The sequence below is a fragment of the Psilocybe cubensis genome, chromosome 9 (genome assembly GCF_017499595.1).
Source record: "Psilocybe cubensis strain MGC-MH-2018 chromosome 9, whole genome shotgun sequence".
NCBI lineage: Eukaryota > Fungi > Basidiomycota > Agaricomycetes > Agaricales > Agrocybaceae > Psilocybe > Psilocybe cubensis.
Genome location: NC_063007.1, coordinates 112,542 through 136,347, shown reverse-complemented (window position 1 = coordinate 136,347; position 23,806 = coordinate 112,542). Strand labels below are relative to the sequence as shown.

Below are 23,806 nucleotides of genomic sequence, written 5' to 3'. Positions count from 1 at the left end.
TTCGTAATAGCAATACAGTACCATAGGGCTGACATCAACATAAACCAAGGCCAATTATCTTTTATACAACCCTCATGATTATTTCCCAGATTCCCTGATATTTTCTCATTTCCAATCTGTCTCGTCTTCTTTGGCTTCATAATGGAAAATGTAATTGTACCGGAAACATCCACGGCAGGATGGATTTCCCAGCATTATGCTTTGCCCTGCATAGGCCGATAGAAAGTCAGAAGAATGGCAGATTTTTTGGAATAAATAAAAGCTTAATTATCTACTGAAACGGCTGCCGTAGGTATGCAAATATTCAGAGGGACCCTCCCTATATCATTACCTACTTGTAAGCCGTAGGTTTTTATCAAAACCACGACCTGACCACGACCTGACCACAACACAAGTTTAGATTTACCACGGTCTGTGCTAAATTTAACTAAATACCAGGTACCTGGATGTTCACACATTCAAAAAGTAAGTACTGCAGTATAAGGAAAGGCCGGAATCTAGTCAGTACAATGCTACTTCTAAATGTTCGCTTTTTCAACGGAAAATCGTGTCATATTTTGCAGCATTCGGCGAGTGCGTGTTGGGATGGATCGGAAATGGCTGGAGAGGCAGTTCCCAGAAGTGCTGTGCCCAATACAATGGCGGTGGCGATGATGGTCGTGCGGAAAACTGCCATTGGAGTTGATTGAAGTGAAAAGTGTTTGGGTTTTGAACGGAAGGCTGTTTGTGACTGTGGGATGTCTTCCTTAATACCGTGCGGCGTGAGTTTAAAAACCTTTGAACAAGAAATATTTTTCTTAATCGGATACGGACTTAGTCACTTCTTCCCGCCAAAACGCGCAACTATGCCTGATGCCATTGGGTCAAACGCTTAAGGTATACTCGGATTCTTCTCCCGCGGCATGCTACAGTAGTACTTCTGCCATTTCTATTACCATTCTGGTCATCGAAATACTAAAACTGTGCGACCTAGCAGATTTCGGCCTCACGTCCCAGAGACATTTGGTGTTAACACATCTAACACGTCATGGTAGAACAATCAAAATATACCTCTAGCGTCCGGAAAGGTAGGTCACGTCGTTTGCGAGGCACATAGTCCATGATCTAGCTCTAAATCCCGGCTTCTGGCATGTGAAACTCTGCAAGCAGTGACAATATCCAAAATTAATTAAGAAAACTATTTCTCGTCCAAAGCTTTATAAACTCACGGTATTGAGAAAGATACCCCACAACAACAGGAGCATTTTGTTCAAATACCAAATACTTTTCGCTTCAATCAACTCCAATGGCAGCTTTCCGCACAGTCATTATTGTTACCTCTATTATCTTATACAAAGGTCTGCTGGGAACGGCCTCTCCAGCCGTTGCCAATGAGTTCCAAAACGCACTCGACGCATCATGCAAAACGATGGCAAAAGCGTACAACGCTGCCAACCCTGATGTATTCGGATGGTCCAATGCACAGAAGCTTTGTGTTGTACAGAGCGGGCAGAATTCAAGGTAATGATTTTCCGTCTAATATAAACCGTCCGATTGAATGCTCCATCTTCTCAGCCAACCAATGATTAGGGAGGAATCGGCTGCACAGGGGTGCAGTGGGGGATATCTGTCTTGTGTGGGGAGAGAATGCTCTCAGTATGATCCTTCTAACTACCAAGACGGTGAATCCGGCGCATTTGCAGGCTGTCTTATCTCTTGTGCTATCCGTTGCAGTATCTGAAGTAGAAAGATATCAACCGGAAATACATGATAAAAGCATATTTACGCAGAATGTTCTACGGAGTCATTTAGTACAGATCTTCAATTCAGGCTAAATCTACACCGGTAGCTCGGGCGTATCTGCGAACAGCCAGTGCATCGTCCTCGATCGATCCCCAACAATAGTGGGAGCGAGTGTGGTAGCCAGAGCTCTGACTGACGACACATCGTCAGCAGAAAGTCGGATATGGACGGCCTCAATATTCTCTTGGAGGTACTGTGGTCAAATTAGGCCCTCGGCCAATTTAAATTTGACAAGGTATATGCAACAATATGATGTCACTGACCTTGATCTTCTTCGTTCCAGGGATAGGGATGATGTCTTCGCCTTGTGCAAGAATCCATGCGAGTGCTATTTGCCCAGCTGTCGCATTGTATTTCTTTCCAATTTCTTCGAGCCCGGCAGCTAGCTTGAGGATGTTGGCAAAATTGGCGTTGCTATACCTAAAACATGTATTCATATCAAGGTCAGAATGTACGGATCATCAGATGTATATATTCATGATTACTTTGGGATATGCTTCCTCCAGTCTCCCTCGTCAAAATCGTCATTGGATTTCTGTTCAGAAAACTAAATCAGAACCACATTACATAGGGCTCGTAATGGTCGCGTACAATTGCTCCAGTGAGAACTCCCCTGCCGAGGGGCGAATACGCGACCACGGCAATACCTAGCTCTCGACATGCCTTCAAAAGTCCTATTGTCTCATCTTCCATGTCCAGAAAAAAGGGAGAATACTCGATCTGGACAGCAGAGATGGGATGTATGGCGTGTGCGCGGCGAAGGGTTGTTGCTGATACTTCTGACAGGCCGAGATAGCGAACTTTTCCTTCCCTTGACGGGGTGGATTAAAAGGTTCAGTGACATGACGAAGAGTACAGAGGAGGTCTAGGAAAGCTTACTTGACGAGCTCTGCCATTGCTCTGACCGTAATCTGTGGCCATCAAATAATTATTTGTAGATGAAAAAGACGAGAGCTATAAAATGTACCTCGATAGGGGTAGTTTGGTCCACGCGCTTGAGGAGAAGTAGGCAGGACATACTGGAAATTGGGAGTTTGGGCAATACTCACATGTACATAATACAGGTCTATCGTATCGATTCCGAGTCTCTTCAGGTTGTCTTCAATAGCCGTGCGTACATGTTCTGCCTTTCCGTTCGGACCATCGGGTGTAATTCCAAATTTCGTTGCCAGAAATATTTTATCTCTTTTTCCAGTTCTCTTGAACCTTTTTTCAACAGTCATTCAATAAAATATATCTATGGATGAGTGGAGTTGCACACCATTTGCCTACCAATTCCTCATTATCGCCATAAAAAGCGGCTGTATCCCAGTTCGTGCATCCCATCTCTAGAGCAGTGTCGAGGATCTAGGCCATGCATGGCGTCAATCTCTTTGCTCTTTGATGAAGAATAAAAAAGAGAATTCTTCACCTTGAAACGTTCCTCGTCATCCGCCTTCGGACCGTAAAATCCGGACAGACCTGCAAGACCAAAGCCAATCGCTGAAACATTATCTTCACCAATCTTTCGAGTAGGTAGATGCATGGGCATTTTGGCAACAACAAAAGAGACCCACCGGCAAATTGCTACACCTTATAAATGGACTTTGGAGTCCACGGTGGAACGAAGAAGTCGTGATTCGGAGTCTGTCTCATCTAATAGGATATGTGCGTACACGTGCTTCTTCACCAGCATAGATGTTTTCCGTTACTTCGCAAATTGTGTAAACAGTATCGCCACAGCGGTTGGAGAGGGCACTCATATGAACGAGTTTTAGATGAGTAATAAACTTGCTACGTATATTCGTAAGCATTGGAGTGAAATCCTGAATAATCGACTGGTTCCAAAGGCTAAAAATGTATTTACAGAAGATTATAGATAGTCCATCGGGGAGCCCGACGGGGAGTACTTACTGTTCGGAAGGTTTCAGATTGTTAAGTAAGTATGACATTGCACTGACATTTTCCAGTGCCCTCTCCAAGTAACACAAAGCAATGTCATTCCAATCCGTTAATACATTAGTTCTGTGGAACAATGGAATCCATTGACATATTATACGACAGTGTTTGCTTCCAATCTACCATATGATATACTACAACGGTACATGTTCGGTTGCCTCTGTAGTCACAAAGACTTTTAGTCTGCTTCCGTACTTCTGCCGCATTTGCTGAAGTTGACAGGCCATATATTCCCCCCATGGCGAGTTGTCAACTGGGTGTAGGGCAGCTCTAAATGAGTGATCGAAGTCCCCGGATATTTTGACCTTCAATCTAACTGTGAGCGATTCAATGGCGTCGAAAGATGGGTGTACAAAATGATGGTCCAAAACATCGAGGCGCATTTCATCCAGGACTTCCCTGATGGTGTCTCGAGAAGGCATGCTGGTATAGAACATGTTAAATATGATAGCGAGCTCATTGACATGGGATGGTATATCATGAGAAATTGACCGGGTTGTCAAATTGGTGGTGCTCCCACTACTGCTAGTGATGGATATAGATCGCAGCTTCCCGAGCTGACTAAATGGGATGCTAAAGTGTTCGTTCGCTGACTCGACAATAACGTCAGGTATTTTACGCGTAAGGGTGACCAATCCACAAAACATTAACTCACCATGTTGGAATCTCGTTTGAAGAGCGAGTTCTTGCAGTGCTGGCATCAGACTGAGGATTTTTGGTAGCCAGGTCAAGGTCCCAAATCTGTCAATTTGAATGGTAAAGCGCGTCAGACATGCTAAATTACCTGAAGATATGATGCTGATCTTAATATTATCTGGCTCGATTATCTCCCCTTGCCCATCGAGTAATACAGAATCATCTATATCCAGGGAAATTAACGGAATGGAGAGAGAGGGAGAGGACATTTCCGGATCCCCTTGCGATACCGTATGTGTATCTGGTGCAAAATTTCGAAGGTGAAGGTGTTGTATTCTCGAACCACTGAAAAGGTCTTCTGGTACATTTATAGTCGATTTCAGAGTTACGCAGCGAAGAGTAGGAATAAGGATAAGGTTCTTCAGGGATTGTAATAGAACACAATCCATTTTTCGGAAATCGAGGCTGCTATTCGAATCATCTGTTGGATAGTCGTTTTCAGTTCCAAGCTTGTTTCTAAACCAACGTCTGATGTTGAGGGAAATGGAGTGACCAGTAATCGCTTTGGATGAAATGGAATATGGAAGATCTTCTCGAAACAGTTGGTCCAAGACGTACGCCAGGGTGCCGTCTTGGAGAGCAGGCATGACATACTCGTAGTTGCCTGTCATACTCAAGGAGAATGATACAGCAAACCGATTGATTCCCGGCAAAGATGGAAAGGAAAGGCCACTCCTGATAATATCGGCCAACGTATGGATTCTCGAGGTTGCGCGTTGTATATGTATGTCGCGACAAGGTACTAGCGAGAAAAAGCGTGCCTTATTTGCGTAAATGCGAAAGAGATGTGAGGCGAGTGCAACAGAAGATAACGTGGGAGGGTCGCAGATGGCGCATGCATATTCCAAAATAATGTCGATGGTCTCAAACGGGAGAACAGGAGCCATCGTTTTCGAATCGTAAACCTCGTCTTCGCCCATTTATATGGTAGTCGTTCAAAGGAAATTGTTAGCTGTTGGTAGTCCTGGGGTCTCGGTTGGTCAACAGGGCACAAATTTAAGGCGGAGACGGCACCCTGTTTCAGACCCTGATCAGTCAGCTCGACAAGCGCGAGACTTTCGAACAAAAGTATTGAACATTATACCTCTTCCTTCTCATGACTGTGGCGCTGCGTCCAAGTGAACACCATGTACTGGTCGACGTCACACTGATGGGGCGGTGTCAGAGATGACAACGATAATAGATGACCGTGGCACTATAAAACACCTCTACCCGCAGCCAAAGAAAGATTGTGATAGGGAACCATCCGATACCTTGTAGGCAGGGCAGCTCAGACGAGCGGGAGACAGATGTCAGGAGTAGCCCAAGCTGCTACTCCCTGAAGGCACATATACCAGATGACTACAAGGTCATCGAAGAACGGCTTGGGTCGCGAAACATAACCAAATTACGCAGAACTTAACCGGTAACCTTTTAAAAACGGCGATGGCAGACATGCCAGTGGCAGAAATTGGCAAGCGGTCAGACTAGCGCAATGAAGGCGGAGGAACAGGCGCAATAATGCCACCTGTCGGTCGCAGAATCAATGGCGGTGTTCGCGAAGTTGAGGGAGGGGGGTGGAGGAGAATATCAGCCACATTTCACAGCAAGACCGCTGACTAAAGAGGAGCAGTGTGTGTTGATGAGATATGGTAACAATGGCGTACCAGATCTGACCCACACAAGAACGCGGGAATGAAAGATGAAAGTTGCTTGCTCTTTCCACCCTTACATGAACAACAAGAAGCCAGCAAAACAATACAATAATCATTTTGAGTGGTAATGAAAAGCTGCGTACGTCCGACCGTCAAAGAGTCATCCCAAACCCGCCTATGCCTTTCTAGCCTTGACGAGGGCCTTCCTGACCACGTCAGTTCGCTGCTTCTTCGCAAGCATAACGGAGAAGCGGCCAAAGTCGTTGAGCGTCCGTCTCTTCTCGACGGCGGCGCGCTTCTTAGCCCAGGTGGAGTTGAGCCACTTCTCGACTGTGGCCTCCTTTTCAAGTTGTTTTTTCACGACACCGGAGCCGGCAGCGCGGGGAAGTTTCGTGAGGGCAAGAGGGGTGAGGGTAAGGTGCTTGAAAGGGTATGACTGGCGAGGGACATCAGTGGTGGGGCCGTCGATCATGGCCTACAAAATGAGGTTAGAAATCTGTTTCGACGAAATACTCGCAAACGAAGTCATGTCGCACCCGGTTGTGGTCAATAATCTCAGTAACAACCGCAATGCGGCCAGCGGAAGGACCCGCCTTGAGGAGGACAACTGGATGTATGAATGAGTTGGTGGAATAAAGTAGCAAGAAAGCTGAGACGTGCCTCGCCCGACCTCAACGAAACGTTTGAAGTTGGATTCCTGGAAGAAAATTAAGGTAAATCAGAAAAGCTTCACATACATGAAAACTATTCGTCGCCGCCGCCGAAAGCTGCCAGCCATCTCCTCGTCCCTCATACGGCACCTAAAGGCTCATCCGATTCACAAATCCCCCATCCAGCCCATCCAGCCCGATTTTTCCCATTCGACTTGGCCTGGAGCATCCTACGGCGATACAGCAATGTTTTGGGAGGAAATTGGACGCACCGACATCGTGATTGTGGGCTTGAGGGTGTTGAGGAGGGTGTCTTGACGTCGTTGCGGGCGTTGTGTTGATTGTGGCAGAAGTTGCCGGTCTGTGTGGTGTTATTTGGTTCTAACGCCCTTGGCATTCTTGGAAGGCCTCATGGGACGACATGTATCTGCACTTTTTTCCCGTGTGTTTTCCGTCGTCAATCATCTGATAGTCTTCTAATACTCGCAATTGTGCATGGCGTTAAAAATGTTGCGTACAAGCTTTTAATAGTTCCCTGTTCGAATTCACCAGTCTGGTTCTTCTCGTCTTTTGCCGGTACTTACTTGAGGCCCAAGATCTAAGGAAAGAGGAGAACAGATCTTAGGGAACCTTCTGTTTTGCCCTTGCGGTTGATCTCTTTCGGATTCAGTAGGTCCTTTTTAACAGGCTTACATGTACCATCTTTGATGGTTCTCGATCTTGATGCTTGTTGACTTGACATTGGCAAGTCGAAAACTGAACAGATATATATCTGTTCACGCGAACACTATCTGCTATACGGGGGTCTGACATTATAAAAGCCGTGCCGATGGGAATGTGCAACTACCCTTCTTCTACTCCATCCCCCACTTATTTCGCTGCTATCCCACGGGAGGCAAAATCCAGCACGGTCAAAATTCAACCGTGCCCGTCACGGTTGAGATTTTGGGACCACGTAATCAAGCTGATGTCATTCCACAAGCACACTTTGCCAACGAAATTGTGTGTATTATATTTTCTAGATGTAGCAACAATGTACACCTTAATGTTATTGATGTAAATTTTAGTATAAATATGCTCTAAGAGTTTGATTTGAGTTTTAAAGCCCACAGTGCCAATGGATTGGTGATAGTGTTCCAATTAGCAGTGGCATATTATTGCTTCTGCATTTAAAAGTAATTAGGAGTGGATGTATCTCGGTAACCTCAATTCCAACTGTAGTACACCTTGAGAATATTCTAAAGACATTCTATATAATTATTTTACTGGCAAAAATACTGCTAGAGCAATTGATCCTCAATTGATTTTATTTTATCATATTCTTCAGTATAATTGTCGGTGCCAATTCAAAGCATAATAAAGTTCAAAATACATTTAAACTATGACACAAGCTGCCTAACTAATACCATATAGTTTCACAGGATATGATCAAGCTTTTGGCTCACAGATAGTTGTCGCAGAGCAGTATGTGTAGTTAAGGTAGTTATTGCTGAATAGGCCTCCAAATTAAGGTATCTACATACTAATAGGAAGCATGAGACAAACTTAAGTATATGTATTAGCTCCCTATTTATCTGTTAAGCTTTGGAGTTTTGCATAATATTCACAATGACTCTTTTGAACAGCAAAATATGAGGTGAAGTCATGTCGAGAATAACAAGTCTTACGCTGATTAAATATTTAAATCTCCGACGGAAATCCGGCCCGCCTTTGTTCACTCGAATCTCAACCGCGACGGGCACGGTTGAAATTCTACCGTGCTGGACTTTGCCCCCCGTGTCCCATTCTACATCAATGATGACGTCCGCCCGAGACAACACAACGCAAAATCTTCCAGTAGAAATATTGGAAAGTATCTTCGACGAGGTCTCTATAGCTTCGGTTTTTTCCTCAATTGCACTTGCATCGCGCACCCTTCGAAGCATTGCCAACAATAGGAGATTTCGCTCACTAGTCCTGAATAGGGGTGTTGGACACGATATACATTTCACATCCAAAAAAATCAAAACACTAGCCAACCTTATCAGAGACGCAGAGAATTTCAGTAAAATGCGCAGCATTGTCGATTTTACTACGTCACTTTCACTGTCAATGATAGGTTACTACGACGAGGTTACGCCAGTAATTAACAGTGGGTCACTGGCGTTCATTTTTCAGCATATATTCCGAGCGACTCCCAGTGAATGCAGTCTATCTCTTCGCATATATCGCTGGGCTCGTACCGATGATGAATACTTTGACGATATTTCGGAATATCCTAAATACAATGGACTAAGCTGGAGATCTATCAATTCTGATCTTAGGACCTCCCTACGAAGCCTCATCCAAACATCGAAACTCACTCGGCTAACCCTCCATACCATGAACCACGTCCCGATTGACTTGCTTAAAAGCGCAAACATAAAGCACCTGCACCTGTTACGTGCCAAGTTGGACCTGGGACGCCGTCCAACTCCTATCACCCACCCAATCTTATTAGAATCCCTCCAAATGGACCCCATATTGTCTGTGGAAGAGATCGACTCTCTCACATACCCTTACAGACTTGGGGAGGATAGATCGACGCTTGGTGGTTATCTTCCTCTTGTCAAATTAACAGTTGCCATTTCGTACCGAGGCGCGCTGGACCTACTGAATAGATTGCTACAGTACACATTGGCATTGCGATCCCTCACTGTTGAGCTGCGCATGACGTCTGGTATGTTGCTCAATTCATTTGCGCGTACTTTGAGCCCAGAATCCATTTCAATAGGCGAAATGAGACGGTTAATTGACAACCACTGCACTATAAATTGGTCAAACCTCTCCCACCTCGAATCAGTTTCACTTCAAGCCCGCGACAGTGGTATAGCTCGAGATTTAACCAGAACTTTGCCTATGTGTGGCATTCCTTCCAGTCTGAGCACAATTTCCTTTACAATCATCTATCACCCATACAGCCTCCCCAGTGTGGCTGACGTGATCACGTTTCTCGAACAGTCTCGTATAAATGGCTTGGATGGCTATCTTACACTATCTGCATTCAATGCAGTCCCGTCAATCCATATTGCCATCAGAGTCGAGTGGGCGCAACCAAGTTCAGGAAGCGATATCGATATATTGGAGAAGTTTGTCCGAGGACAGATTCCCCTTTTGTTGAAGCAAAAACCAGCATCAAAAGTACACATAGAGTACACGACTTCGTTTTAACGGTGCCATTCAATTTCGATTTTCCATTTATCATATTCTTCAAACAGAAATCAATTGACGTCAATAACTGAACCTCGTACTAACCATCATATTTGAAACGATGTACAATAAGGCATAATAATTCAGTTTTGGATATTTGTATTTGGCTTCTGTGTCATTATTGTTGCTTAATTCAGACACCAGTATATGCATGTAGCAATACAACGTCAGTGTTAGTTAGTTGTGCTGTTTACAACCGTATCCGCATGTGAAAAATAAATGTACTCCTGCATCTCAAGTTCCAGAGTATGAATCTCGGATATGATTATCGTAGTATCTGTGTTCCTTGATCTAGTGCGCTCTGGGTCAGTGTCGGTATATCTAACGGTCTGCATGTTCATAATGACACGACAGCACTGCTCAGAAGAGTTTAGAAGTGGCGTAAGAGCTTAAACTCTTTGAAATACTCACGCATATCGATAGGATCGTAATTGGCCACCTTCAAAACCAATTTTTTCGGCACAGTTAGTTAATTGTTAGTCGATATGAGGCTATCAGCGCGTACCCAAAGACGACATGGGCTTTCTCAACGTGAAGCGAATATGAATAAGGGACTATGGCAGCGAACAAAGCTAGTTATAGATAATCATTTGGTCATTAAAAAAGATGATTCGAGAAAAGAAAGTGTCACACACTGCAGACTATAACCAAGGACCATGCTCCATCGCGTGTAACAACCCGAACGACCGGTACTCCTAACTTTCTGAGGTCCTGTCTCGCAGCTGTCAGAAGCGCCATAGTCAAATGTGTGACCCCAACAGATATTCTGCAAATCTTCGTATTTCATTGCACATCGCATAAACAGTACAGGGCCAACTTACGCGAAGAGCAAAAAGCTAGGATGTGTGTACGTTGTATCGCATACATGGTTATAGGTCATATCGTAGACAGATTTTGGAGCAAATACTATCACGATAATGACTTGTCCGGCGAAAAGAGATAGAAGAGGTATGCCCACTCTCCATCTCTTATAATGTAGAGCATAGACTGCACTTCAATGATGAGACACTGAGGAAAATTAAGTCAGATTGTTTTAAAGAAATACCTCTCATCATTAGTATCACATTCAGTGCTTCCATGAGGGCGCAGGCCGTAAATGTCTGGAACCCAAACCATTTCTTACACGTGGACTCCTGTATATCTGGCCCATAAAGGGGGCCGAATATTAGATAAACGTTGAGGCTTCGGTACTATCAGCTAGGTAAGATTGGAGAGGAAGAAAAAAATGACCTTTGAGCAAATACTGCCATGTATCGAGAAAATATGTAGATGGTCCGAACTAACGTTTTGGGTCGCCTGAAAACTGATATTAGCTTGCCTACTAGTACTAGAAGGCAGAAACGCTGGGCATCTTACTGATATCCGACTCACCTCCAAATATAATGAAGCTCGTCATTCAATGTAATGGCATGCTCATAGAGGAGGATTGACAGGGATGCCACTGCGTTGAACTCTGAATACTTTGATTACTCGAAGCAGAAGAAATTGAAGAATCGTACAGGTAGACCACTTGCGAACGAGAAGGTTCTGCGCCACGTCATGGGCGATTTGCAGTTCTGAAGGCTCCGGTATGGACATCGAATTCGCTACATGAGAGAATATGTCGAAGAGAATTTGGACCCCGCATGTCAGCAACGCGAAGGGTCGTGAGCAACATGAGAATTGGAACCGTTGGCCCGGTGCCGTGCCGTGAACCCAGCTTTGTCAACGTCAGTATCGCATAAGCTAAAGAGAGCTAAAGTAATAGTATAAAATTATACAATATCGACAAAACCACAAGCTTCATTGAAGTGCCTAATGTTGGCCTTAAAGTACCTGTAGACACTGAATTTCCAGCGGCGGCATCCAGCCTGAGCCAAGGAATGCAGAATACGGTGTTCCTGAGATAGGGGACTTCAGAAGAATAGTAGTGACTTATTAATAACAATCTATACTGATTCCTAGTCACTTTTAAGGGACAGCTAGGTAAGTAGTAGAAGTGATGTGTTTCGTTACGTATCACTACCACTAGTAGAGTTCTAGTCCCTCCGTCATTCAGATGTCGCTAAGACAGAAAACTCAGACGTCAGGACATTCTAGATCCCTGCATTTCCATTGGGGCTATGTCTCCACACAGGAACTGAATTTCTCTGAGTAGCTGCTTCATGTCGCGAGGGACCAGAGAATGGATTTTAAAAAGTAATGCCATTTCATTTTTGCCATCTTACCCTCTTGCAGTGACTAACTGTCTCTGACTTTGATGCTAACCGTCCACTACTGACCAAGCAAGTTTAAACGTAAACTTGATAAGATATGATATGTCATTAATTTTACAGAACCAGAATTGTACTGAACTAAATACACATGACCAATTGTCAACCTGGGGCCGAGCCAGGGCCGAGCAGACAACAGGTCCGAACCAGGGAAGGAACGCTTTCCGGCCCCGAAGTTGAGAGCTAATTTTAATTTATTCAGAGGTACCTACTGTACAGGGATTACTTACTGGAAAAGCCTGTGATCTACCAAATGATCCGCTGCTGTCTGTCTGAATACAGCAGTGACACTCAAACTGGTAAGGTAAAAGAACCAATTAAGAAACCCTATGTTTCTTATGTAATCACGGACAGTATATATACAGCAGAAACGGTAGTGTAGTAAGGCAGCAGGGTTACAGTTTACGTATGTTGTTTCACCAACAATCTTTGCCTTGAGTGTGACATCGGTCTCCGCCGTTTAATTTAGCCTGACATTGAACCAACCCTTTTCTCTGAGAATATTCTTGACTTTTCACAGGACATTTTACCCCTTATCCCGAACATATAATGGGAACCCGGGGAAGCTTTGGTACTTCACTGCGTTCATATTCCCCTCATTTTCAACCTGGAGCCTATATTTAAACAACATCAATAATCCCCCCGGCCTTTGCCCAATCTCAAGGTGGATGGATGCCTCGGCTATCGTAGAACGAGAAGTTGCTCAAAATATCACAGTTCGTAAATGGTCAACGTGTGCGTCTTTTATCTTGCTGTACGGATCTCTAGATATTCTGATTCCTTCCGCACTGAAATAGTGGCCTCTCTAGCTATATTGCTATATGAGTATTCTATCACGCTCAACAATGAAGTTCGGTATATATGGAGGTATGTTTTAGACATCGGAGAAGATAATGATGGATCTCGTTGACGTTCAATAATGGGTGGGACCTCATCAGGCGGCCTCCATCTATTGTGCGCACTATTTATCTACTAGCAAGGTACATTGGTATAATTGTTCAGAGGTCAGTATTTTATTCAAACTGTTCGGGCTCATTTTTGTCAATTGTTACGGTTAAAATGCGACATACAGCGTCAACGTCTACTTGGTCTTCTGGGCCTTTTCCCGCACGGAACCTACCCAGAGAACATGCAAAAGGTGGTTTCTCTTTCAAACTACGGTAGGATGTATGTTGGTTGCAGGTTTGGACAGTATTCTTATGCTTCGAGGTATAATAAGTGTCTTATTGTTAATCTCTTTTGGCTGAGTAATAATATTGTTCTTGCCTAGTCTACGCACTCTATAGGAAAAGCAGGACAATTGGTGCATTCCTGGTGTTTATTCTTTGGGGACAGGTAGCCCTGGATATCACGATTGTGCCCCGAGTTGTCAATGTTCGATACGACGCAATCTGTGACACCCGTGAGACGAGCATCGCTGTTTTGTATTTTAGGTGCGTAACCTACATTCCCTTCTTGCTGTAGAGGTAACTCTTAAGCACTATCGAGTAGTGCTTCCATATGGTTTACCCATGTATCCCTGGCTATAATGACTGCCGCCAGGTATGACTTGATGAAGCTTAGAGCTCCTATTGTCAGAGTCGTCACTCGGGATGGGGCATGGATCATGTTCATAGTTTGCGGTAAGTCTATTGCAAATACATGCATTAAAACAGTTATAACTACCACCCCTGTATACAATAGGAGTATTTGCCGGGATCACTCCCGTTGCTGTTCGCAATCAAGTGTCTAAAGCTCATATGATACTCGGGTGCGTCTGATGAATCACAAACCAAAGCATCCATTCCTCATTTTCGTTGCCCATAGGTGGCCTATAACAATCTTGTCTGTGGCGGTACGTGCTTGTTAGTATAAATTCCTACGCAGCGGTTATAACATTACATTTTCAAGTCCTGTCGAATGATTATGAACATGCAAACACTAGACCTTTCTTCAACGACCACTACGGACGTCGAACACGACTCAGTGACTTTGACAGAGCTTGATACTCTTCAGATTGAATTACAGGACATGTAGTACAACGCTTGATAATTGGGGCATTGAAGAAGCGAAATGAAATGCCGTGGATTCTATATCGGGACGATCCTCCACGCCTTGCGATTATCTTTACATTAGCACTCCACCAAAGTATTGTCTTTCACCAACACCCATCGTTCCACAACATGTACATTCCAACGCGTCCGACGCTTCCAATTGAGCTCCTCGATGATATTGTTAGCACAGCATGGGGTGTCGTTGACGCACAGAGCATCTCTCGTATCGCGCTCACGTCGCACGTATTCCATTCTCTCGTCAACAAGTGCCGCTTTGGACACCTAATCCTACACCGTACTGGAGCATCTCACGACGTGGAGCACACCGGGAGGAAAATGACAAGGTTGGCGGATCTCGTTCGGAGTGGTCGCGCTCATGAGCGGTTGCCGAACCTATGTTCATTTGTAACGACCTTTGAGGTGGAGTTGATTGGTTTCCGAGACCTCATTATGCCCACTCTTGAGGACGGAAATTTTGCGTATATTCTAGATAATTTGTTCCGGGCCAATGACCCACCTGATGATTATGTTCAATCTTCGTCAATTTACTCTCTATCGCTCTATGTGTACCGTAAACGAAGGCAACCTGCTGATTCTGACCTACCACGGTACGATGACTCGGAGGGCGATGCGTACGAGGGCCTGGCGTGGGAGTCTCTCGATCCAGTTCTTAAACGGGCACTGGAGAATATCCTCCGCTTTTCAAGACTAAATCGATTATGCCTAAACGTGATGCGCAGATTACCTCGAGATTTCTTGCGACATTCCGGGATCAAACATCTTTTTCTTCGTCGGTGCTCCATATCATATTCACCTTTACGCCCTTACAATGATTCAGACTACTCCGGAGATGGCGACTGTATATTACAGCTGGAGTCACTGGACATTGATGGGTCTGTTTCTTGTGTTGACATAGAACAGATAGTTGCTTGCCACGTAACCACCCTATCAGTCAAATCCCCGATGTCAATCCTTCCAGTACTGACAAAGCTGGCAATGGATATTACATGCCATGAAGAATTCAGGGATTTCAACGAAATCCTTGAGCAGGCGCCTTCCCTACGAGAGTTGTCTGTCGGATTAAAAATGACGCAAGGTATTTTATTTGCTTGACACAATTGAATCATTAGAACACTAATTGTGCCATTATTCAAAAGATATCTACTGTCTCACTAACTGGAAGCGTATGGCTGAAATCAACTATGAAAACATTCCTCATCTGCAATCAATTTCGTTCATCGATGGATGTGTTGGTCACCTTCGACTCATGATGCATCTGCTACAAAACATACCACAGAGCGTGAATAACCTCCGCATATTATTTATCTCACGCTCCACTTGTCATGTTTCAGTCGTTCTGGATTTATTGAAGCTTCCTTGCGAAGCTTTAGATGAGCTACTTCTTCACCCATCTCTCCTTGGAATAAATCACGTAACAATCGGCTTTCAGAGTTGCATGGAGCAACTGATGAACTTTTCGACGGACTACGTGAGCACGGTAGTGCGCCACCTAAACAGGAGACTTGCTTCATTGTCGCTGAGGTCATCGGGAGGGTTGAATATCGAGTTTTATCAAAATCCCGTATTGTAGGCAAAATCAAAGATAGTAGATCTCGTCTATACTGACTACTTTGTATTGTTTTAAAGTTGCTATTTCGGAATGCTGATCTGTTCTGCTCAATACAGTTATTGGATTTCAGGAGATCAAAATTGTTGATACAACAATGGCATGTCGTGAGCCCCTATTCAAAGAGTCGCGTCAGAGTCATGAAAACACGTGATGTGCTGATGGTCCAAAAATCCAAACTCCGCACTCTGGAGCAGATGATTTATGCGGACGCAGCACGGTGACGAGCAATCCAACCACATACCCATCCCCCGCCTCTTTGTTCATATACCAAAAAAGCCTTCTCGAAATTGAGCATGGCGTCTTCAGGCGGTCTCTCACGGCGCCGTGTCGGCGGTGGTGGCGCTTCATCATCCTCAACGATGTACAACGATGTAGACGACGACAACGGGACCAATGGCATGAGTCGACGTGGTTCGTCGATGTCGAATGGCCAGGGAAATGGTGCATCGGCACCGGTGCAGCATGCGGGCTCAGCATTTGAAGGCGGGAGCAAGATCGCGTTTGACCCTCGAGATTTGCAGCAGGACGCTAGCGAGGAGGCGAGGATTGGCGGAAAGATGCCGCGATTGACAATCATGGAGGAGGTATTGCTGCTGGGTATTAAGGACAAACAGGTCAGTGTTGAGCTTGTATAAGCCTTTATTGCATTCCGGTGGTATACCTGCATGGTGCACGCAGACGAGCTGGACCACAGGAGAAGACGGCCATAGTTCGCCTATATTTTGTGGCTATTTTTTTATCGGCTTATTTCTGGTGCTGGTTGTTCTCGCTCTGGCTACTCATTTATCTGCCCAACTGTCATGCTTTAGGGATATCTATCATTTTGGAACGACAACATTTCGTATGCTTTGCGGGGATGTATTTTGATTGAGCTGGCGCTACGACGACGAATAGCCCTGTTCAAGGACCCCAACAGGCGACGGGTGCCCATCGCAGAGCGTATTGTTGAGGTTATCGATGACCGGCAGACGGGGGAGACAATTCTGGATGAGGCGTTGAAGATGATGAAGGCACAGCAGGAGATCGAGAAATTAAGCATTAATTCATGGATAGACCTTATGAGCGGTGCGTAACTACCCACTTAATCTGCGACCTCTCACTTTTACCGGTGTGCATACGAAAGTAATTCGTCGTTCTTTTTTCTAGGAGAAACGTGGAATGTCATGAAAATTGGCTTCCAACTCAAACAAGTCAGAGAACGTCTGGCAAAAGGCCTCGTAGATAAAGGCGTGTTGCGCACAGAAAAGCGCAACTTCCTCCTCTTTGACATGGCGACGCACCCTGTAGCGGACGTGCGCACTAAGGAATCCATCATCAACCGCGTGGTGTCGCTACTCACTAGCACGACTTCTGCTATCCCCCCATCCGCACTCGACAAAGAGGGCGTGCAGTGCCGCGTGCTTCGGGCTGTCTGTCTCGTTTGTACCGCATATACCGCCAGCGTGCTTGATAACGCGTTTGGGCGACTTGGTTATGAGGAAAGAGAGGCAGCGTTCCAGCGGTGTGACGAGATTCTGGGCGAGTTCGTGTGTTGGCCGTATGGCTCCGCCGGAGGGTTGGGGCCGGGCGCTGGCCAGCATATGACACCAGCCACGGCTGCAGGGCGGAGGAGACAGGCGTCGAGGCTGGCGAGTGGAGGTGGTCTTGAAGTCGGAGGCAGGGAAGTGGTTATTGGGCTAGTGCAGGAGGTTCGAAAGGAAGCGGTGGGAGGGGATGAGGATACGGGCTTTGAGCTCATTGCAGGTGTACTGGAGGTGTTGTCCAAACTTGATTCGTTGCTTTGATTCCCTTTTATTTCTGTTTTCCTCCTTTATCTTTTTTCTTATTTTACTTTGGATTTTTGTTCCAACGACTTCAACCTTTTCTTTTACTTTCCCTTATAGGAGAAACGCTTCTCGTCCCACCCTCATGATAGTGGATGTGGTCCGCTTCATAAAACCAGCTCGCAATTACCACCACCACCCCCTGCCTCTGCAACCCATGAGCTGTCCCTCAAACCAATTTACCCGTTCAACCGATACTCGCGGTACGGAGCGTCTGCTTCCGTCTTACTACCAAATTTTAGTTTATGTCCCCTCCACCAAGCCCCAGTCCCTATACTCATGCCACAATACTCGTATTCTTTCCCCAACTTTATACTATTTAATATTGAACCATTCCTTCTATATTTCTACCTCTTCCCACTCGAACTTTAGAGGAATGACTTTGGTCGCTGTGGTTGTCCGACGTTTATTTTCTTTTTTTCAGACTTTGTGCTGCGCACTGCGCGCTGCGAGCAGCGGATTTGATGTGGTTGTCAATGTTCCAGTTTCGGACATTTTGACTGAACGTCGAACGTTGGGCGTCGAACACTTGACCAGATGACACATTTGTGATTGACGCCCGTGGTGTAATTTCAACATTGAACAAGCGCTGTCATTCTTTGTGCTCCATTACGCTGCACCAATCTCGACAATATTCTCAAAACCAACCTCGTGAATATACGTTGTCATTTGTTGGGTTCTGGGACGGTTGGAATGAATGGTCATCGTCGAGAAACGTTAGCGGCTGTAAGTGGCTCAGCTTGAGATTTAGTCCATCCGGATGCGTTTATAACAGCGCCAAACTAGGATTAAATTTGCGTATATGTTTTTTTTCATTGCCATTGAGTTACCGGTTGTGAACTTCAGTGTAATCGCTCTGCGTCGCATAAGAGTTTAATTGATGGTAGATCGCTCGCACCAGGACGCAAAAACCGTTGCTTACCAATTCTCACATCAAATGTCAGAAAGCACCTACTGGACTATATTATTTACAAGAAAAGTGTAGGAAGCATGGCCTGGTGTGACGTATGGAAACTACAGGTACCGTGGTCTGTCAACCCTTGAGCTCAATCTGAATGGTGAGGAGTTCCGACGTGAGCTCTGTAAGGTTTTCGGCGTCATTGCTCAACTCCGTTGATACAACATCCAGCTTCTGCATATTCATAATCATACGGCAACACTGGACGTAAATGATCATTAATTAGTGAAAGACTGGCATATCTGTTCGCAAGGAACGCAACATACTCCTATAGATATCATTGATATGGGCCATCTTCGAAGAGCAAGGTGCAAAGCATGTGCGAGATAAATGAGAGATCATACCACGAAGCATAAAGTACTAGCAACGTACCCGAAAAGGATATGGGCTTTCTGAACTTTATGTATCAGCGCCCATGGGACCAAAGTACTAAACATTGCTGAGGAAGAGGAAGCAAGCTACCGGGATTGCGTAGCATGCGAAGAACTGACGACTTACAGCAAACAAGGACGGTGATCCATGCCCCGTCGCGAGTGACAATCCGTACAATGGGGATGTTCATTTTTATAAGGTCGTATTTCCAGACTGTCAAGGCGACTAACGATATATGTGTTATCAACACGGAGGAACTGTACCAAAATGTCGGTGAACAGCTGATGCGAAAGGTACAGCTTAAAAAACTTACCCATAGTAGATGACTGAAGGATGAATGAAGTTGATATCGCAGATTCTGCTGTAGGAAACATCTACTGCCAAAATGCCACAAATTGTTTCAACTATAATCTGCCCCACGAATAGAAGCCCCAGAAAAACGCCCACTCTCCTGTTCTTATTATGAAGGGCGTACACTTCATATAACAACCGTCGGGGATATTAGAAACTATCAGGTCCCTGGAATATTTAACTCACCCCTTAGCATAAGTATGGCGTCCAGGGAACCCATGATCAAGCACGCAGCTGAAAGTTGGAACGTGAACCATTGCCTACACCGATGCCTTGGTATATTTGTGGATGATAATGGGCCAAATATTAGGAATACGTTTACACTATAACACATTGTGAGCTCTCACTTACAAGGGTCATCCTGGCACCAATAAGGGACTGACCTCCCAACAATAATGGCGACGTATCTTGAAAAGATGTATATCAGACGCACGGGTCTTAATGGCGCTCTGAATTGTTTCATTTCGTCGTAGGCATCCGGGAATAGCGTGAAAAATTCATACCGCCAGATATGCTTCATTTCTTCACTGAATGTAATAACGTACTCATAGAGGACCATCGCCAGCGAAGCCACTGCGCAATATTGAATGCAATGAAATGGAGACTCATGACGAAACTAATAGCGTACGTACACATTGACCATCTCCTGAATGTAACCGCTTGCAGAGCAGCTTCATCCTGAGGGCTCACATCCATGTATGAGGATGAAAGTGTTTGGTACCACTTCCGTCAGTAAAGCGGCAGAGATGGGTGGGGAGAAGAGAGATTTTTGTCTTCTTGCTATTTTCCCTACGGTTTAGTATCTAGCCCTAAAGCTGATGGCAGGGAAGAGAGCGTGTGTGACTTTTTTGTGTCGTGTCAGGGACCTTAATGGAGCATGTGAAGTTATGACCTAAAGGAAATCAGCGACATATACGGACACCTTCAGAGAATAAAAGGTTAATACTTTACATTCTCTCACATTTCCTTGTGCACAGAGCTTTCTATTATCTGATGCATGTCCTCAACGTGATGAAGGAAGCAGCAGTATAACGCCTTTTATTAACTTCAACTCAACAAGGCAGATATGGGCCGATGAGGCTCTCATTACTTCAGCGAGTCCCTGATCGGTCTGGGCCAACACGTCAGACGTCTAAATTGTGAACCTGACGTATTTCGTGTGTTTCCAGGAGATTAGGGGTGGCGTGCTCAAAGATAGTCGCATTTAGTCAGAGTTGGAAATTCGCTGAAAAGATTCCATTTCATTCAAAGACTTTCTCTGAATACTATACCCTGCGAGGTCCAATGCATATCACTGAAGTTCCAGAGGATAGGTATATATATCTGAGGTCAATTCTGTGAGGTCTTCGGGATCGAGTCTATGTCCTGTTCCATTGCCGTTGACGTCGAGGGACTGCATATTCATAACCATACGACAGCACTGATATTTACAGTTAGCGGTGGATTCTACGTGTGACGAGGATGGGTGACATACACTAACTGACATTATGGATAATGGCCAGCTGCGCAAAAGGATGGCTAGGGGTAAGCAATGGAGCGTGGCTATTGCAAGGAATACGTACCCGAAGGCTACGTGAGCTTTGGAAACCTGGTTGATTATGGTCCATGGGGTAATTACTGTACACAAAACTAATCGGAGTGTTGGTTTTTAGTTCAATTAGCAAATCTGAGAGATATTCGAGTGCTTACAGACGATTGTAATCATAGTTAACGCCCCATCCCGAGTCACGATCCTCACTACGGGAACTTTCAGGTGCATTAAGTCCCGCTTCATCGCAATCAACGCGGCCAGAGATAAGTGTGTCACCCACACGGAAATACTGGAGAGAACGAAAGCAAACGATCGCGACACATTGTTGGCTGGAAAAGCGGTAACAATTGCAATTGATTATTTACTGACCAAAAATAGAGGACGGCGCTGTGGGCTTCGAGGGTGTCGCAGAAACCGTCGTACGGCACGTTTGACGCTAGATGGCCGCATACTGCCTGAACGACTGTTTGTGCGCTAAAAAGTGCACCAAGGAGAACGCCCACCCGTCGGTTCTTCTTGTGCAGCGCATAGACTACGCGACAAAGACAAAAAAAGGTTCAATTTAGCCCACAAGGCATGATAGAACGGAAGCACACCTCGAAGCATGAGGATGCCATCCATGAGCGCCATCAGTGCACATACTGCGGTGATCTGCATGGTGAACCATCGTTTGCAAGTATCCTCCGCTATATCCGTGACAGAAAACGGCCAGAAGACCAAAAACACATTGATGCTTTCCGAGGTGTCAAGATGTTGTTCTAAATGTGTATGAAGGGTCGTTATAACGAACCTCTGTACTGAAATAGCTGTGTAGCGAGATAATATGTATATGACTCTCACAAGAGTAAAAGGCTGCCTGGTCAAAATAGGCCTAGACGTTGAAAAGTACCACAAACACTGTTAAGACGAATAAGCCATACCTCCAAATATACAACATTTCTTCGTTGAGTGTAATCGCGTATTCGTAGAGTAATATTGCTAGGGATGCCACTAAAGGGTTTGTAAAATGGTACGTGAGGTTCTTTCGGCGAAAATAGGTATTGTTGGATAACAAACTTACGAGTCGACCACTTTCGAATGGCGATGTTGCGGATCATTTCAGATTCTTGCTGGGGGTGTATCATTGCATTTGCTGGACTGGATAATGGATGAGGGGAATATAAGCTAGGAAAACATGTTAGGACTTGGTCATTGTATTGGCTTCTCATGCCTGGTGACTAAAGAATGATACAGGTTAGTCATCTATGAAACGCATACCGATTTGCAGCCTCTCATACCAGCGCGCCGCCCGCCCCTCAAGCGTTGGAATCCATGTTGTTATTTTGATTGTCGCGGTGGGCCCTCCCTCTTTCCTGCCTTTCTATGGCCGCAATTTTCATCGTAACAGTGAAATGTTGTGCATTCTTTTGGGAAGGAAAATGATGCGTTGGGCTCCACCTGGTTACCCTTTGAAATTTGAATCTTGGGAAGTTTGGGATGGAGGTAAGTTACCGGACGATGCCGAGCTAGCCATCCGTTTATCGGCGATCTCCGCAAATAGTAAAATAGACTCTGGAGCACATATGTAACGTTCGCATAGTCACTTCAGTTCAAACTGTCGAGTATCGTCATGCTATGCGCTTGTAAGCTGCTGGTTTTGCAGTTTGCATGGATCAATGTGGAAGGTAGTGTAGCTTTAAACTTGATGGTATTGATTTTCGTGTGATGACGCGGCCCTTGCCATTCTCCTACTTTATGATGATGACATGATGATTATCGGTTCACCAATTGAATTGAATTGTATTTCGGTCTAGAATGCTTCGGGATACACATCTTACTTAGTCTCTGACGGTGGCAGAATAGCAAAGCTCTCTATCCCCGCGACTAAATGCAGTGAACTGCTTACTCCGTTATTGTCATCAAAAGGGTTGCTTTATTATACCGATTACTGGAAAGAAATGAGGAACAGGGTCCCATAGTAGTATGTACTACGTATGTATATTACCTTCTAGGGTATCTCTTTTCAACCTGCCGAAAGATGGTGGATCTTGCAATATCCTCTGTGTCCTTTAGAATGCCGTCCATCAATAAATTTACTCATGTTTCCTACTACTAGGAGAAAGGTTACAGTAACCATTTTTTTAGTAATTAAAATACTGCAAATAGTTCAAAGTTTTTACAACCCATTTTTACGAGTTAGATATCGATGGACGCCAGTAGTGTTGTTTGAAAATTACATAGTCATCTGCCCCTAGAAAGATCCTTAGAGTTGAGGCGTGGGAAATGCAATTGACTTCGCCGAACCATGGCCGAATGAGCGTGGTCCAAATAGTTTTTTTTGGCTTCGACGATATCACCCACAGATACCCGTTTGATCATGGTTATGTCTGATTTATGCTGCAAAAGGACGACAGGTTATCTTCTTGACTGAACAGGAACGTGCTCACCATTTGGGTAGGCATGTACCTACCATATCCCCGCATGTTTTTCCCCTTTCTTGACGCTTTTCCCGACACTCCTATGCCATGTATTTTCTGCTCACTATCATCCACTCTACATCTGTAGTAGACGGAGCCAACTGGAACCAACGTGTACGCCAAACTTAGACATGCTGGAAACGTTGGTGATCTGCGGGCGGCGAGGGTGTCATTAGCATTGTATCCCACAGAAGGTGTGTAACACGTACCTTTGTCGCGGAAGCTCTTACCCTTTCTGAGCCTTTTTTGACTCCAATTCCGAAGCTTTCACTCTTCAAGACCTCAGGCCTCAGGCCTCAACGGTCAACCTGGCCTCTGTTCCGTACACTTCAGCCTGGCCTTCATAATCGAGAAATTCGTTATCCTTCACCTTCATTAACGTTCTCAGTGCTGAACACGATCCACCACCACCCCACCAACTGTGCACCCTTTCATTGCTGAAGCGATCAAAAAGCATACCGGGACTGCATAC

General features: G+C 45.0%; 10 protein-coding genes across 10 annotated transcripts; 5 read left to right on the top strand and 5 right to left on the bottom strand.

The window, feature by feature from the left end:
• Positions 1 to 1,285: 1,285 nt before the first annotated feature.
• JR316_0009500 (uncharacterized protein) lies at positions 1,286 to 1,720 on the top strand (the record flags this gene model as incomplete). Its single annotated transcript, XM_047895202.1, has 2 exons — positions 1,286 to 1,500; positions 1,555 to 1,720. 2 exons carry the CDS (start codon positions 1,286 to 1,288, stop codon positions 1,718 to 1,720), a joined length of 381 nt encoding a protein of 126 aa, XP_047744921.1.
• Positions 1,721 to 1,816: 96 nt separating this feature from the next.
• JR316_0009499 (Aldo-keto reductase str7) lies at positions 1,817 to 3,313 on the bottom strand (the record flags this gene model as incomplete). The annotated part of the gene is made up of 9 exons (XM_047895201.1): positions 1,817 to 1,975; positions 2,046 to 2,202; positions 2,268 to 2,317; positions 2,374 to 2,593; positions 2,662 to 2,693; positions 2,750 to 2,776; positions 2,832 to 2,988; positions 3,044 to 3,129; positions 3,194 to 3,313. The coding sequence occupies 9 exons, from the start codon at positions 3,311 to 3,313 to the stop codon at positions 1,817 to 1,819; spliced, it is 1,008 nt and encodes a 335-aa protein (XP_047744920.1).
• A 2,912-nt stretch (positions 3,314 to 6,225) lies between these two features.
• Positions 6,226 to 7,097, bottom strand: JR316_0009498 (60S ribosomal protein L14; the record flags this gene model as incomplete). Its single annotated transcript, XM_047895200.1, has 4 exons — positions 6,226 to 6,525; positions 6,587 to 6,657; positions 6,851 to 6,930; positions 6,973 to 7,097. The coding sequence occupies 4 exons, from the start codon at positions 7,095 to 7,097 to the stop codon at positions 6,226 to 6,228; spliced, it is 576 nt and encodes a 191-aa protein (XP_047744919.1).
• Positions 7,098 to 8,494: 1,397 nt separating this feature from the next.
• On the top strand, positions 8,495 to 9,889 carry JR316_0009497 (uncharacterized protein; the record flags this gene model as incomplete). The annotated part of the gene is made up of 1 exon (XM_047895199.1): positions 8,495 to 9,889. The coding sequence occupies one exon, from the start codon at positions 8,495 to 8,497 to the stop codon at positions 9,887 to 9,889; it is 1,395 nt and encodes a 464-aa protein (XP_047744918.1).
• A 212-nt stretch (positions 9,890 to 10,101) lies between these two features.
• On the bottom strand, positions 10,102 to 10,808 carry JR316_0009496 (uncharacterized protein; the record flags this gene model as incomplete). Its single annotated transcript, XM_047895198.1, has 5 exons — positions 10,102 to 10,257; positions 10,340 to 10,367; positions 10,434 to 10,500; positions 10,564 to 10,694; positions 10,750 to 10,808. 5 exons carry the CDS (start codon positions 10,806 to 10,808, stop codon positions 10,102 to 10,104), a joined length of 441 nt encoding a protein of 146 aa, XP_047744917.1.
• A 2,217-nt stretch (positions 10,809 to 13,025) lies between these two features.
• Positions 13,026 to 14,196, top strand: JR316_0009495 (uncharacterized protein; the record flags this gene model as incomplete). Its single annotated transcript, XM_047895197.1, has 7 exons — positions 13,026 to 13,047; positions 13,253 to 13,340; positions 13,467 to 13,613; positions 13,723 to 13,802; positions 13,864 to 13,930; positions 13,987 to 14,014; positions 14,071 to 14,196. 7 exons carry the CDS (start codon positions 13,026 to 13,028, stop codon positions 14,194 to 14,196), a joined length of 558 nt encoding a protein of 185 aa, XP_047744916.1.
• Positions 14,197 to 14,342: 146 nt separating this feature from the next.
• JR316_0009494 (uncharacterized protein) lies at positions 14,343 to 15,326 on the top strand (the record flags this gene model as incomplete). Its single annotated transcript, XM_047895196.1, has 1 exon — positions 14,343 to 15,326. One exon carries the CDS (start codon positions 14,343 to 14,345, stop codon positions 15,324 to 15,326), a length of 984 nt encoding a protein of 327 aa, XP_047744915.1.
• Positions 15,327 to 16,136: 810 nt separating this feature from the next.
• On the top strand, positions 16,137 to 17,627 carry JR316_0009493 (Vacuolar protein sorting-associated protein 74; the record flags this gene model as incomplete). Its single annotated transcript, XM_047895195.1, has 3 exons — positions 16,137 to 16,457; positions 16,653 to 16,908; positions 16,990 to 17,627. The coding sequence occupies 3 exons, from the start codon at positions 16,137 to 16,139 to the stop codon at positions 17,625 to 17,627; spliced, it is 1,215 nt and encodes a 404-aa protein (XP_047744914.1).
• Positions 17,628 to 18,699: 1,072 nt separating this feature from the next.
• Positions 18,700 to 20,043, bottom strand: JR316_0009492 (uncharacterized protein; the record flags this gene model as incomplete). Its single annotated transcript, XM_047895194.1, has 8 exons — positions 18,700 to 18,825; positions 18,891 to 18,918; positions 18,997 to 19,063; positions 19,123 to 19,253; positions 19,310 to 19,373; positions 19,534 to 19,670; positions 19,731 to 19,920; positions 19,980 to 20,043. 8 exons carry the CDS (start codon positions 20,041 to 20,043, stop codon positions 18,700 to 18,702), a joined length of 807 nt encoding a protein of 268 aa, XP_047744913.1.
• A 595-nt stretch (positions 20,044 to 20,638) lies between these two features.
• Positions 20,639 to 22,002, bottom strand: JR316_0009491 (uncharacterized protein; the record flags this gene model as incomplete). The annotated part of the gene is made up of 7 exons (XM_047895193.1): positions 20,639 to 20,740; positions 20,832 to 20,849; positions 20,910 to 20,964; positions 21,037 to 21,167; positions 21,244 to 21,410; positions 21,475 to 21,636; positions 21,768 to 22,002. 7 exons carry the CDS (start codon positions 22,000 to 22,002, stop codon positions 20,639 to 20,641), a joined length of 870 nt encoding a protein of 289 aa, XP_047744912.1.
• Positions 22,003 to 23,806: the final 1,804 nt, after the last annotated feature.